The sequence below is a fragment of the Euleptes europaea genome, chromosome 1, assembly GCF_029931775.1.
Source record: "Euleptes europaea isolate rEulEur1 chromosome 1, rEulEur1.hap1, whole genome shotgun sequence".
NCBI classification, from domain to species: domain Eukaryota; kingdom Metazoa; phylum Chordata; class Lepidosauria; order Squamata; family Sphaerodactylidae; genus Euleptes; species Euleptes europaea.
The window spans coordinates 160,836,452-160,852,439 of NC_079312.1; the positions used below are offsets into that span (position 1 = coordinate 160,836,452).

Genomic DNA, 15,988 nt, shown 5'->3' on the forward strand with positions numbered 1-15,988 from the left:
TAAATCCATTTCCCATGACTGGGAAAAAAATACCTTCAAACATGGAACAATTCAAAATGGCCTCCAAAAACGGGTGGTAATGTGTAACTCTACCCATACTGTGACCACATCTGTTCTGTAATTTACCCAGCACAGAGAATAAGGGGTACAATACATGTTCCACGGAAGCCCTTGCATTAGTGAACAGTTCGGTACAGGCTCAGAAATAGTTTCAGCTCCAGTTCCTGCAACGTGGCCAACACTGAGATCACCTTACCACAAGAAAATCAACATGAAATCATTAAACCAGCAGCCTTTGTAAACTCCCTTTGACTCCCATCTAATGAGCCTGAAAATCATGTGAGATCAGAACCGGATTCGCTAAGCAAGGGCTTAGGGGCTTCCTGACAAAACCTCACTCAGCCAAGAAGGTGCTTGCACAGCATACAGCGCCAAAGCCGAGGCTGGCAAAGGACGTGGCTATGAATCAGCACAACAACCAAACAAAAATTGTACGTGATCAGAGTTCTACATCTTGAATATTTTCTAGCTTGTCATATTCATAGAGGAATAACAATTGCATTCAATTACTGTGCAAGCTTCAGCTATGTATATAAGCAATAAAATAATCAGGATATAGAATACTCTTTGCTGGCTAAGGCCATAATAATAAATCTATCTATAAGATATAGAACACTGTTCACATAAAAAAAAAATCATCACAATCTCATTACCCTGGCAGCATTGGTAAACTCCCTTCGACTCCCATCTGTTGAATTCAAGAACCGCACAAATCAAAACTCTGGTTGTAAACTGCTTTGAGTGTCAAGTGGAAAAGACCAACTTTAAATGAAGCAAATAAATACATGCACACATTTATTTTGGGCACCATCAGCCTTGACCCTGGATAGTATTTGGATGGGAGACCTTCAAGGAATACCAGGGTCATTACACAGAGGCAGGCAATGGCAAACCACCTCTGAACATCTCTTGCCTTGAAAGCCCTAATGAGCCTGAGAATCACGTGAGATTGGAACCGGATTCGCTAAGCAAGGGCTTAGGGGCTTCCTGAAAAAACCTCACTCACTAGAGGTTGCCAGGTCCCTACCTGTTACCATTGGGAGTTTGCTTGTAGTGGGGTTGGGGGAACAATCGTGTGCGCAATAATGTCCCTTCCAGGTTTACCCTGGAAATGATGGGGATGCTCTAGCACGCTACTCCAAAAACTCTATGGTTTCCATAGGGTTTTTTAAAGAGATGTGTTAGAGCATCCCCATCACTTCTGGGGTAAACCCAGAAGGGAAATTATTTCACTGCATGCCAGCCAGCTGAGGGGCAGCAGGCTAAATGTAAGCCATTATTAAGGACCAGGCACAAACCAGGATCTAGAGTAGGGTTGCCAGCTCCGGGTTGGGAAATACCGGGAGATTTTTGGGGCGGAGCCTGAGGAGGGTGGGGTTTGGGGAGGGACATCAATGCCATACAGTCCAATTGCCAAAGTGGCCATTTTTCTCCAGGGGAACTGATCTCTATCGGCTGGAGGTCAGTTGTAATAGCAGAAGATCTTCAGCTAGTACCTGGAGGTTGGCAACCCTACTGGCATCCCTATGAGGCATGCACATGTACAATCCACAGCCAACATCCAAAATGGGAAATATAACGTTAAATTTATAGTTGACGCCACTTGGAAACATGTTTCTTTTCCTTGCAATGAAACTTCAGTTAAAAAATGCCCAGGATTCTGCCTGTTTGCCCGGGCTTTTGAGGGGGTTTAACTGGAAGGCATCTGTTATGGCGGGGAGGGATTTGGGGCTCGCTATTTTATCTTTGGTTTTAGCTGGGGATGTTTTTAACTAATATTGCAAGGTGCTTTGAACCAAGATGAAAGGCTGGCTATAGAAGTTTTAATAAAGAAATTAAACGTCTTTCTTTTCTGCTGCAGCTGTGGTCAACTCCAGCAGTGGTGGTTATGGCAGTGCTGGTGGTTTTGGCTATGGAGGAGGATTCAGCGTGGGAAGTGGAATGGACATCCTGGGGCAGGGAGTTCCACAATTTAATATGCGTTGTGTGAAAAAATACTTCCTTTTATCTGTTTTGAATCTGTCACCTTCCAGTTTCAACAGATGACCTCGCGTTCTAGTATTATGGGAGAGGGAGAAAAGCTTCTCCCTGTCCACTCTCTCCATACCATGCATAATTTGATAGACCTCTATCATGTCTCCCCTTAGCCGCCTTCTTTCCAAGCTAAACAGCCCTAACGGTCCTAACCGCTCCCCATAGGACAGTTGCTCTAGTCCCCTAATCGTTTTGGTTTCTCTTTTCTGCACCTTCTCAAGCTCTGTCATATCCTTTTTTAGGTGTGGTGACCAGAACTGTACACAGTAATACTATTCCAAGTGTGGTCTCACCATAGATTTGTACAAGGGCAGTATGATATCAGCAGTTTTATTTTCTATTCCTCGTCTAATTATGGCCAGCATAGAATTTGCCAGCTCCGGGTTGGGAAATATCTGGAGAATTTGGGGGGTGCAGCCCGAGGAGGGCAGGGTTTAGGGAAGGGCGGGACTTCAGTGGGGTATAACGTCATACAGTCCACCTTCCAAAGTAGCCCTTTTCTCCAAATGAACTGTTCTCTGTTGCCTGGAGATCACTTGTAATAGCAGATCTCCAGCCGTCACCTGGAAGCTGGCAACCCTACTAACCAGGGTCAACCCTTATGTTTGCTTTTGTAAAAGGAAAAGAAGCTTTTCCCATTTCTAAGTGTAAAGAGGGGTTAGAGCTATCCCATTAAAGGCAATATGATTTTCTTGGGGAAAGAGACACCAAGCACGGAGGCTTGAATTCATTTTCCCAGAGGACGATCCTGTTCTCTGCAGAAGAGCAGTAGCAACGGGCCACTTCTCTCCTGTCAGTTGGTGTTGCGTGCCTGGGAAACTGAGGGGAAAATATGAATTCTCAGACTTTGAAGGCCCTTATCTCTGGATGCTTATCTTCACTGTTTGTTTCCCCACATACATTTTCTTATAACGAACAGCTTTTATCGCTGTTAGCCCTTCCCAGAGCCACTCCTTTGAACGTTCCCACCCCTCTCCACTTTGGTTCAGCTTTGACTCTCCTTCCCTCTCCCTTCCACATGTTGTATTATTTTAGAAAGTGTATTAAGAAAGCTTATTTCCCCCCTCAGCCTTCTGTTCCTGCTGTATTCCACTGGGGCTCCCATAATACCTTTGCAAGATGGATCCATGAGAGAAACTTGCTAGGTGTGTATTTATAGGTACTTATGCTGTTTCAGTTAATATAAGTATCTAGACTGACAGTGGGATGATATGATCTCGGCATTCAAATAGCCCTTATGAGGAGCTGAGATCAATAAGCTCTTTGGAAGCAGCACCTTGTTTATCTCTTTACTCTCCGGAGCAGAGACGGCACAGAGACGGTTGCTTACCGCTTCATAGAGAGACCTCAAGAAGTTTATTTCGTCTGTTAATCCATCCACCTTGCCTTCCAGCTCCACTCTGTTCATGTAGGAAGCATCGACATCCTGGAAACATAATGGCAGGATAGAGTGAGATTCTGATGAGGCGCAGAAGAGGAGGAAGATCGCCACCCCGTGCAAATGATGGAGAATCCCATCTCCATGACCTTAAGTGCTACAGGGCAATCCTAAGCAGCTCTGTTCAGAAGTAAGACCCCTTTTATTCCATGGGGTTTACTTCCAGCAAAGTATTCTTACAGCCCATTCCCGAGGGGGGGGTGAGTCTCCTTTGGAGGCGGTGTGACCTCTCCGCCAGCGTAAGTGCGTGTAATTACACACACTTACACTGGCGGGGAGGGCAGTTCCTCCGGTGCCCAAGCGCTGCCGGAGCAGCCTCTCCGTGGTGCAGGCCATGGCGTAGAATGGCTACGCCGGCGCAGGAGGGTGTTCCCGGGGTGGGCCAGGGGGAGGAGCCGCTGGTTAGGTGGCTTCCCATCCCCGTTTGGCCTGTTCCGCCGGTGCTGGGAATGGTGGTGCTGCACCTGCTTTCTAGCGAAACGGCTTAGGAGGAGGCGCGGCTGCGCCTCCTCCCTGCCGTTTCCACACGCCGTCAGCTCAGGAATGGACTGTTGGTAGTGCAGCTCTGATCATTGTCCACTGTGTTAAAGTACAATCCTAACCAAAGTCACACTACCTAAGCCCACTGACTTCCATGGATACAGGATGATCTAACTCTGCTTAGGACTGCAGCATGAGTCTTTAAAAGGAGCCATGGGACTCCTGTTTTATTTCACCTTTGCTATGAAAACAATGTTAGAAAAAGAAGAAGAGCTGATTTTTATACCCCGCTTTTCTCTACCAAAAGGAGTCTAAAAGCAGCTTACAAACACCTTCCCTTCCCCACAACAGACACCTTGTGAGGTAGGTGGGGCTGAGAGAGTTCTGAGAGAACTGTGACTAGCCCAGGGTCACCCAGGAGGCTGCACGTGGGGAATCTAATCTGGAGTACCACCGCTCATGTGTGGAGAAGCAGGGAATCAAACCTGGTTCTACAGATTAGCGTCTGCCGCTCTAACCACTACACCGTGCTGGTGTAAATTGTTCTTCCTTTCTGCTCTTTACAGAGGACAAACAGGTCATCCCCAGCACAGAAGTTCTAACAACAAACATGACAGTATTCAGAAGCCATTAGATAATATTTCAGTCTGCTAGAACACAATATTGTACCAGAACACAACGCCACCATTTTCCAGCAAAAGAGCTTCAAAGGCAGTTTTCCAGTGTGAAGTTGCTGAATTAGAATTCATCAAGAAGTTGGACATCATCATACTAAAGACATGGGATTCTTCAATTGTTACAGGCATTATCTAGCTTAGCTAGTTAAAATTGCATTATCATCAGTTGCTGCTATTGTGAGTTATTTCTGTAGTTTTCTTAATTACTGTACTTCCTGCATTTCCGGCGTCTTTGGCCTCTAGTGCTTACTACTTTTTCTTCTTCCTAACCTTGTGAGTTCATGCAAGCCTCGTAAGCACCCGTCACCTGCATCAGTCACAGCGGCTGTAGTCCACACAAGCTTATGCTGGAGTCAGATCATGTTACATACATACAACCATGTTAGTCTCTAAAATGCCATGAGACCACTGTTCCTTTTCGCCTGAGCGCTTTCGCAGAATACACTACTCAGAGGGCTTGACTATAAACTATAATAAATCTAAACCGATGCAGTTCTCTAGGTCCTCACGCCAGCAGAGACATCTTTGGCGTGTTCATGGTAACCTTATTGATCAGGTCACTGAGTTTAAATACCTTGGAGTTTATTTCCAGTCTAATATGTTCTGGACAACCCATATCAAAATGAAAAAAATAATAAAAATAAACCCAAGCGCTCAAAGGCAATAATCTGTTTCTTCTACTCTAAAGGCGGTCAATACATTCCAGCTGCCATCACTGTATTCAACAGTAAAGTAGGATCACAGTTTTTATACAGTGCACCTATCTGGGTCAAAGCTTGTGGAGAATCTATTGATTCCCTTCTGCATTACTTTCTTCGTAAAATTACTGGTGCTCCTAACTGTATTGCTAGGGTATCACTGTGTGCCGAACTGGGCCTTAGCTCCCTTGAAGCCCGGATTTGGGCTGCAGCCTTTAGATACTGGGTCAAGATTTATTTCTCCATGGAGCTGAATGGATATTTACATCTTCGTCAAGCTGATTCCTATCAAACTCTGTGGAGTAAACTGGTTGAATGTCGTATCCAGTCTTTAGGAATCTCTCTGACCTAAAAGAGCACGGATCATCGGCAGCTCTTTCTTCAATCCTGAGCTGCTTGCAAAAACTGGATTTTAGAAGCACTACAATAAGAGCACGTAGAGTATGCTCACTTCTATTCCTAGGTCTAAATTTGCTGCAATCCCTGCCAGTGTATTTTGATTTTCTGACAATCCCATGATACAGACGATTATTTATGTTGGCTAGACTGAATGCCATCCCATCAGGGGAGTTAATGGGTCATTTAAATAGGGTACAGTATTGTGAGAGAGTATGTCAGTGTGATTCTGGCCAAACAGAAACTCTTCAGCATTGTTTTTTTAGCTGCGACTTGATCAATGAGGTTAGAGACAGATGGATAAAGCCTTTTATCTGGGAATCTGTCTGTAAACTGGATAATTTGAGGGTTCTTTTAGCAGGGGTGGATTTTAATACTACATTGTCAGTTGCCCTTCAATCAAGATTAAAAAATACTAATTTTCTCATGGGCTATTTAGATAGTTCTTTTCCCCCTTTATTTTAATCTCATTGTGACATTGTTCAGGATCAAATTGGCCATATGAACAGCATCATTAAAGTAAGCTCTTTTTTTGCCACAACAGACTAACACAGTTACTCCACTGGAATTGTCCCCACCAATGTCACTGGCTGCTTTGACCTTGGGCAAAGGACTTGTTTTTTCTGTGTGTCTTTTGCCCTTCTTCTTTTTATATCCTGTCTGTTTAGTGTGTAATCAAGGAATGAGAAAAGATCTTTCTGCATAATGGAAATACTGCTCTGGGTGCCCAACCCAACGAATAGAGAGGTATGCTGTTCAGTGTAACTAACTGCACGTGAGAAGATACATCTTTCTAATATAATCCATTTTTAAAAATGTTAAGCATCCTTCTTCTAAGGAATGCCTTTGAACAACTATCCTCTCCCTGAAAATTGTTGGTGTGACCGTGTGTGATCAGTTTGTTAGAAAATGGTTAGTGCTTCTCACCTTCTTGAGGATCACAAAGTCGTTCTCTGCAGTCGTGCGCTTGTTGATTTCATCTTCATATCTGTCGGGGGGAACAAAACGCTTTGTTTAGATTTACTCATAGGGTATTCATAAAAACCATTGCACAAAACCCTGCTGCAGAAATTCTGTTCCCAAGGAAGTCGGCATGTTTAAAGCTGCAATCCTATGCATGCACGTACCTGGGAGGAAGCCCCATTGAGTAAATACGCATAGAGTTAGGCAAGGATGCTCTTTTTCCTTTTAAAAACCAGGCAATTCCCCAACATTTCCCCCTTCTTGTAGAAAAATAAATGAGATATTGGAATGTTTTATAATGACTCTTAGCACCAGATGCCCAAGTCTTAGATCTCCATCTTAAAACCTTAATAGAATTAATGAACGTGAGCTAGCCACTGATTGGACAGCACCATGTCATTTGCATTATACGATTTCCGGTTCTGATCCGGGCATGGCCATTAGGCTGTGGTTGGCTGCCGAGTCTATTACATATTGTGGTATGGTAGGCATTTGTGAGGGTGTGCTTGTAATAGACAGCATGAGACTCAGCAAATGACTTGTAAGCTGCTTTGGGTCTATTCAGAGAAAAGCAGAATATTAACAGTTAAATAAACGACAGTGCATTCTAAGCATCCAAAGCATTTCCCATAAACGATCTACATAGTCCTAAGGTCAGATCTATAAGGTGGTCTAGTATTAAGTGTAAGGTCACACTTCGGCTCACACTCTTAGCAATGCACTAGGTTTCCTTGAGCTGTCCATCCTCCCACGAAGCACTATGGGAGTGACAGTGCAATCCTATGCAGAGCTATTCCAGTCTGAGCCTGTTTACTTCACTGGACTTCAACTGGAGTCAGTCTGCATAGGATTGCATTGCCAGGGCAGTGTAATAGTTAGAGTTGGACTAGGACTGGGGAGACCTGTGTTCCAGTTGCGTCTACAACCATGAACTTCACTAGATGGCCTTGAACCTGGCACTATTTCTTGCCTAATCAATCTCACAGGGTTGTGGTGAAGATGGAAAGAGGATAGGGTTGCCAGCTCTGGGTTGGGAAATACCTGGAGATTTTGGGGCCAGAGCCTGAGGAGGGTGGGGTTTGGGGAGGGGAGAGACTTCAGTGCCATAGAGTCCAATTGCCAAAGCAGCCATTTCCTCCAGGGGAACTGATTTCTATCGCCTGGAGATCAGTTGTAATAGCAAGAGATCTCCAGCCACCACCTGGAGGTTGGCAACCCTAAAAGAGGAGCCTACTGCCTTGAGCTCTTTAGAGGAAGGATAGGATCAAAATGGAAGGGAGAAAGCAGGCAACCGTGCCTTTATGTAATTAAAAATGCACGGAATTGTTCTAATTTTGCATATCCCAATAATGTTAAAATGAACCCGTTAGCTCTGGATCAGTTCTAGATCAAAGCTTCTCACATTTAATGCTGGAGAATCCCTCACATCAAGAACTACACCAGCTCCTCCAGATGTGTACAATTCAGCAGTGGTTCTTCCTTCAGCAAGTAGCAGTGGGTTCCTCTGGAGCATCTGGGGGCAGCTTCTGGGTTCATAGACTTGGCTGTATTCATGCACAGGTGCCATGTTTTTAGAGTTTCAAATGCTGGCATTCCAAGCAGACCCTCTGCCACTGAGCTATGCCCTCTCCCCAGACTTTTTTGGTTTCATCCAGCATTCTCTCAATGATCCCTCCTTCTTGCCCTATGACTTAATTACTGTTTTATGTGCTTTCAATAAGTATTTTAGTTTTGGGTTGAATTGGTGTTTTGATATGTTTTTTATAATGACTAGTTTGAACTATTAGCTGCCTTGGTGGCCCTGACTGGGGAGGGGCCGTGGCTCAGTGGTAGAGCATCTGCTGGGCATGCAGAAGGTCCAGGTTCAATCCCTGGCATCTCCAGTTAAAGGGCCTAGGCAAGTAGGTGATGTGAAAGAAGAAGAAGAGTTGGTTTTTATATGCCGACTTTCTTTACCACTTAAGGGAGACTCAAACCGGCTTATAATCACCTTCCCTTCCCCTCCCCGCAAAAGCAGGCGGACCCCGCCGGGGGGAAGAGGAGAGCCAGAATGACCAGGGGAGATCTGCCCCTCTACCTGAGACCTTGGAGAGCCGCTGCCTGTCTGAGTAGACGATATTGACTTCGATGGACCAAGGGTCTGATTCAGTATAAAGCAGCTTCATGTGTTCATGTGTTCGTTAGGCAGAGAGATGGCAATGCATACACTTTTTTAAATACATTTTAAAAATGGCAGCTTTGGCGGGCATTATATCCCTGCTGAGCCCCCTCCCCTCCCCAAAATACACCCTCCGCAGGCACTGGCCTCAAATTTCTAGGATTTTCCCCAAGTCGGCAATGGCAACATTAACTGGAATGGATCTCAATTTCAGGATTTTCTTGAGTATTCGGTATGTTCCAAAGTGATGCAAACCAAAAATGGGGGGGACGGACACTTTTTGCTTCTAAGCCTCTCTTGCTGGGCTGCACCCACTCCTGGAATTCTGACTCATCCTGCCAGTGCCCTTTAACAAGAGTTCAAAGAGCAGGAACCAAAGATAAGGCAGCGGAGGGCAAGGCCCGCTCTGCAGCATTTCCAGCTCGTGCATTAGGGTTGCCAACTGCCAGGTAGTAGCAGGAGATCTCCTGCTAATTCAACGGATCTCCAGCCGATAGAAATCAGATCACCTGGAGAAAAATGGCCGCTTTGGTAATTGAGCTCTATGGCATTGAAGTCCCTCCCCTCCCCAACCCACGCCCTCCTCAGGCTCCACCCCAAAAATCTCCCTTCGGTGGTGAAGAGGGACCTGGCAAGTGGCAGCCCTATCGTGTATGTCGCTAGGGTTGTCAGACGCCGGGTTGGGAAATACCTGGAGATTTTTTTGGCAGAGCCTGAGGAGGGCGTGGTTTGGGGAGGGGAGGGACTTCAACGCCATAGAGTCCAATGGCCAAAGTGGCCATTTTCTCCAGGTGAACTGATCTCTATCTACTGGAGATCAGTTGTAATAGCAGGAGATCTCCAGCTAGTACCAGGAGGTTGGCAATGCTAACCACATGCATTCCATGTGCATTCACACATCCATCCCCACCCATTGATGATATGAGCATGAAACAGGGACTTTAGCATTGCCATTTGCCCCCATTAGTGGGACAACCCCTGCTGGCATTCTCCGATCCCCTGCCAGCTCTCAATGGAATAGCAAGGGGAGAAATTGAAGGAGCGAAACAACATCTCATGATATCTCATCTGCTGATATCATACTGGCCTTGTACAAATCTATGGTGAAACCACACTTGGAATACTATGTACAGTTCTGGTCACCACACCTAAAAAAGGATATTACAGAGCTTGAGAAGGTGCAGGAAAGAGCCACCAAAATGATTAGGGGACTAGAGCAACTGTCCTATGGGGAGCAGTTAAGACGCTTAGGGCTGTTTAGCTTGGAAAGAAGACGGCTAAGGGGAGACATGATAGAGATCTATAAAATTATGCATGGTATGGAGAGAGTGGACAGGGAGAAGCTTTTCTCCCTCTCCCATAATAGTAGAACGCGAGGTCATCTGTTGAAGCTGGAAGGTGACAGATTCAAAACAGATAAAAGGAAGTATTTTTTCACACAACACATAGTTAAATTGTGGAACTCCCTGCCCCAGGATGTGGTGATGGCTGCCAACTTGGAAGGCTTTAAGAGGGGAGTGGACATATTCATGGAGGAAAGGGGTATTCATGGCTATTAGTTAGAATGGATACTAGTCATGCTGCATACCTATTCTCTCTAGTATCAGAGGAACATGCCTATTATTTTGGGTGCGGTGGAACACAGGCAGGATGGTGCTGCTGCACTCGTCTTGTTTGTGGCTGCCTAGAGGCACCTGGTTGGCCACTGTGTGAACAGACTGCTGGACTTGATAGGCCTTGGTCTGATCCAGCAGGGCCTTTCTTATGTTCTTATGATGCCACAACATCACTTCCAGCTGCATAACAGGAAATTATGTCAATGCATCACAGGATGCTGTAGGATTCACCCCAAACTCTACAATTTTTACCACAGAGTTTTGGGTAAATTTTAGAAAGTTTTGAAACACAGTGACCAGAAGTGACATTGCAGCATCGTGGGACACCATTAGGATAAGTCCTTTCCTCCTCAGTCTCCTGGGGGTTGCCAACCCTTGGTGACTTGCATGTATGAGTGGGCTCTTAAAACAGCTTGTAAACAATTAATAAGGAACGTATTCTAACTCATCTCCTTCTTCACAGTCTCCCGGGTGTCAAAATCTTTATTCCTGGGATGGTGGTGGGGGGGAATTCCATCGCATGAGCCTAAACCTGTAATGCAGGTAAGACACAGGCTTCCTTCCCCATTTATGGCCTGTGGATTTCCCCACAGTAAAACAGGCATTACACAGAGAACCATCTTGCATGCTAGATACAAGGATGATCATCATACCGATTGATTTAAATAGCACTTTAAAACAAACAAAAATCTTTGGGGCAAAAAGCCCCCATGCATACAGTTTTGAGAATTCGGATTAGAAAACCGTGTCTGCAGAGAAGCAAACCCAGCGCATAACTGGCCTACCAGTTCTACACAGCATTAACTCTTATAGCTGCCCCCTCAAACAAACCCTAGGAAATGTAGTTCATTGACTGTGCTTAAGAACCGTCTCAAATAGAAATTCATAACCTTCCCCTGAACAACAGTTCCTAAAGTTATTTGAGTAAAGTTGGTTTGGGCATCTTCAGTGTAGTGGTTAAAGTGCTGGACAAGGATCTAGCAGATCCAGATTCAAATCCCCACTTTGCCATGAAGCTGGATGAGCCATTCCCAGTCTCTCAGCCCAACCTACCCTACAGGATTGTTATGAGGGTAAAACTTAGGAGGGACCAATGTAGACTACTCAAGGGCCATTTATGCACGGGAGGTTTTGCCTTGGATTTGCCGCTCTCTGGATGAACATTTTTCCCATCGGAATTCTCAAAACTCTGCATGGAGGCTTATTTTTGAGTTTTGAGAATTTGGATGGGGGAAATGTGCATCTACAAAGTGGCAAATCCAAGGCAAAAACCTCCCGTGAATAAATGGCCACGGTGTAAGGGAACAGGCAAGGTAAAATTGTACTAAATAGCTTTTTTTTAAAAAAAAAAACCTGCAGTAGAGCTTTGTCCTTGATGGCAAATAGGAAAACACCCTTCGGTTGTAAGGTCAATTAAAATTATTAATGTGGCAGCCCTAACCACGGCCTCTCCCCTATTCCTGCTCCTCCGCCCCAGCTAGATACTGTTGGCTACAGTTGCAGAAACATTACAGGCTATTGACTTTTCTGTCTCTGGGGACACACCCTGGGGTTTATCAGTATTGTTTGCTTTCTGTTCCTGTCTGCGCTGGATTGCCAACTCTCTCTTTTTTTTTAAACACTGAGGGTGTGGCTGGGTGAGGGGAACGGGCGAGGAGTTGATCCCCCCATTGGAGTTTCCCAAGGAAAACAGAGGGGCCTTTTGAACGAGATCAACCGCCAACCGTTACTCCCCTCATTTCCATGAAACTCTTTTTAATAGGAGCAGGTGTGCTCCTTTGTGACCGTCAATAGATGTGCTGTTTAACACCCCCCCTCTCCCTCTCTCTCAGAAATCCTTTGCCAAGAAAGTACTTCATTCTTTGACTGGAACGCACAATGGTGTGCTTCTCAATGGGCAGCAAATGTGTGCACATAATTCCTTAAAGTAAGGTTGCCAGACTCTAGGTGGGGGCTGGAGGTCTCCCAGAATTGCGGCTGATCTCCAGACTGCAGAAACCAGTTCCCCCGGAGAAAATGGCAGCATTATACGGTGGACTCTATGGTATTACACCCTGCTGAAGTCAGTTTGTGGGCTCCCCCTGCAGATCTCCTGGAATTTCCCAACCTAGAGTTGGCAACCTTATCTTAAAGGTATGCATAACGTGGTGGAAGGGTGTACAGAAAAAAAACACACACAAAATAGCTGGAAAATGTAAACTACCACTGCTGTTGCTTAATGCGATATTGAAGATCTAAGCCCCAGGGGCTCTGACCTGGATGGCCCAAGCTAGACTGATCTCTTCAGATTTTGGAAGCTAAACAGGGTTGGCGCTGGTTAGAATTTGGATGGGAGACCACCAAGGAATACCAGGGTCACTGCACGGAGGCAGGCAATGGTAAACCACCCCTGAATGTCTCCTGCCTTGAAAACCCTATGGGGTCGCCATACTTTGGCTGTGACTTGATGGCACTTTCTACCACCACCACCAAGCCCCAGGGCTGTAGAATCGGTGTGATGTACTACACTGAGTTACAGACTTGTCTTAGTTAAGTAATTCTGAATCTGATGCCCAGGGGTGCCACTGAGGTGCCCAAACTGTCCCAAAGCAAAGCACAAGTCATGGTTTTCTTCCACCTCACTGAAGCAGGAGATACTTCAGAAGAATGCCAGAGACCTTTCTTGTCTTCAGGGACCACCCATTTGGAAGCAGCTGCCTCTGTTACAATATTTTGTGACAGGCCCAGCCCCCATGGCAGCCACTTTGTGGTGGCACCCACTCACTGTTCTCAACATCTTGAAAGTCCTCTCAGGCTCAACGAAGTTGGGGGTTCCTGCCCTAGGGAGTTCATACCACTGTAAAGCTTACTGAGTGACCTGCGGCAGTCACTGCCTCGCAGTGTAACCCACGTTGTGTGTGTGTAAAGTGCCATCAAATCGCAGCCGACTTATGGCGACCCCTTTTGTGGGTTTTCATGGCAAGAGGCTAACAGAGGTGGTTTTGCCAGTGCCTTCCTCTGCACAGCAACCCTGGTATTCCTTGGTGGTCTCCCATCCAAATACTAACCAGGGCTGACCCTACTTAGCTTCTGAGATCTGACAAGATCAGGCTAGCCTGGGCCATCCAGGTCAGGGGTAACCCATGTTGCGTGTGTGTGTAAAGTGCAGTCAAGTCGCAGCCAACTTATGGCAACCCCTTTTGGGGTTTTCATGGCAGGAGACTAACAGAGGTGGTTTGCCAGTGCCTTCCTCTGCACAGCAACCCTGATATTCCTTGGTGGTCTCCCATCCAAATACTAACCAGGGCTGACCCTGCTTAGCTTCTGAGATCTGACGAGATCAGGCTAGCCTGGGCCATCCAGGTCAGGGGTAACCCATGTTACCAAGTAATAAAGATGAGTAAGGGGTGAGAAGGATTATGCATGCTGCCATGGAGGAAGGGCGGCATACAACTGTAACCAATAATTTGGTCAGGATGGGAACCAAATATCTATCTACTCTGCATCTTACAGCAAGGCCCATGGGTCCATTACACAGAACAGATGTATCCAGGTCACAGTAGGATTTCCAACCTCCAGGTGGTGGCTGGAGATCTCCTGCTATTACAACTGATCTTTAGGCGACAGAGATCAGCTCCCTAGAGAAAATGGTAGCTGTGGAACATGGGCTCTATGGCATTATACCCCATTGAAGCCCCTCCCCCAACCCCAACCTCCTCAGGCTCCACCCCCAAAATCTCCAGGTGTTTCCCAACCTGGATCTGGCAATCCTAGGTCACAATGTAACACAGAGAACACATACATACTGTAGCTGGCAAGTGCTTTGGATGATCACAATTCTGGAAAGCTCATACAACTGAATCAACACATCTTGCAAAGAAGCGTAACACAAACAATACCTTCTCCCTCCCACTCTGTAGACCGCAACTGATCCTCAGAAAGAAATCACTCAAAAGTCTTCTAAGTATTTTAAAAAGCGTGCTAGAGCAGAGATCAACTTTCCAACTTTACGACTGTTATACCTCTACTCGTTGTGTATGTTAAGGAAATCTTGGCAGGTACAGCTTTTTTAAAAACTACTGCACCGCCTGTGGAAACTCTTCTACACTCACAGGCGAGCAAGAAGGCATTTATCTAAGCTTCTCTCCAATACCATTCTACTTGCATAGAATGTGGGGTTGCCAGCTCCAGGTTGGGAAATACCTGGAGATTTTGGGGGTGGAGCCTTTGGGGGTGGAGCCTGAGGAGGGCAGAGTTTGGAGAGGGGAGGGACTTCAATGCCACAGAGTCCAATTGCCAAAGTGGCCATTTTCTCCAGGAGAACTGATCTCTATCAGCTGGAGATCAGTTGTAATGGCAGGAGATCGCCAGCCACCATCTGGAGGTTGGCAACCCTAATCGAATGGTCTGTGTGGATTCAAACATGCAGTTCCTCCAATGCCACTAGCAATCTGAAGTCGCTCTGTGCAGAAAGGACTATGCTGTCCTAGTTCAGCATGCCTGAATCAGCTAAAGTCTCGACTGGAGAGCTTCAGATCATGGGAGGTGAACAGCCAAAGACAATGCACAGCTGCTGCAAGGCCCTGCCCACTTGCGATTTCTAAATGTTTCGAACCTCCTTTCCCCTTCTAACCTAAATTCGACACTATGCCATGCTTAGCTCTTAGCGGTTGCAGTTTCTTGAACCCAAATAAAACCCTTTTCTCTGTTATGCAATGCCCCTTGCTTGCTAGTTATAGAGTGCAATTACATCCTCTCATATTTATTAAAACGCCTCCTTACTTGAGGCCACATTCCGAGGTTTGTTTGCACCTTCCTACGACCACCCCTGAGTTCAGCTGCAGAAACAGAGAATAAAAGAGTTCTGTCTCTCTCCAACACCCCACCTCACCCCACCCTGATCAATCCTGGAAGACCTCCAGTGCTTATTCCTTGCGTTAAAAATCTTAAATCACTTGATCTTAGCCAAAAGGTAAAATGAGTATCCAGCTTGCTGGAGGTAAAGGGAAGATGCCTGGGGAAGGCACTGGCAAACCACCCCGTAAACAAAATCTGGCTAGGAAACATCGGGATGTGACATCACCCCATGGGTTAGGAATGACCCGGTGCTTGCACAGGGGACCTTTATTTACTTTTTACCCACCCTTGCAGACAAAAAGAAAAACGGCCACTTTGGCAATTGGACTCTATGTCATTGAAGTCCCTCCCCAAACCCTGCCCTCCTCAGATTTCACCCCCAAAATCTCCAGGTATTTCCCAACCCAGAGCTGTCAACCCTATTGATAGACAAATGGTCTGATTCAGAATAAGGCAGCTTCATGTGGTCATATGATCACATTGCATATTTGTAATATTGTACATGTTCCGTGTAGCAGAGTGGCTAAGAGCCAGCATGGTATAATGGTTAGAGTGTCAGACTAGGACTGGGGAAAACTGAGTTCAAATCCCCATTCTGTCATGAAGCTTGATGGGTAAAGTTGCCAACCTCC

General features: G+C 45.9%; 2 protein-coding genes across 2 annotated transcripts in view; one reads left to right on the top strand and one right to left on the bottom strand.

Annotated features, from left to right (window-relative positions):
• Positions 1–15,988, top strand: part of LOC130493502 (keratin, type II cytoskeletal 5-like) — a 203,161-nt gene that overhangs the window by 141,888 nt on the left and 45,285 nt on the right. The gene's annotated exons all lie outside the window — the stretch shown is intronic.
• The window catches only part of LOC130493508 (keratin, type II cytoskeletal cochleal-like), a 28,639-nt gene that overhangs the window by 8,153 nt on the left and 4,498 nt on the right, over positions 1–15,988 (bottom strand). Inside the window, exons 3-4 of the mRNA XM_056867263.1 lie at positions 6,711–6,771; positions 3,425–3,520 (exon numbers count right to left, since the gene is read on the bottom strand). Coding sequence (XP_056723241.1) covers positions 3,425–3,520; positions 6,711–6,771 — 157 coding nt within the window. The remainder of the gene's footprint in view (positions 1–3,424; positions 3,521–6,710; positions 6,772–15,988) is intronic.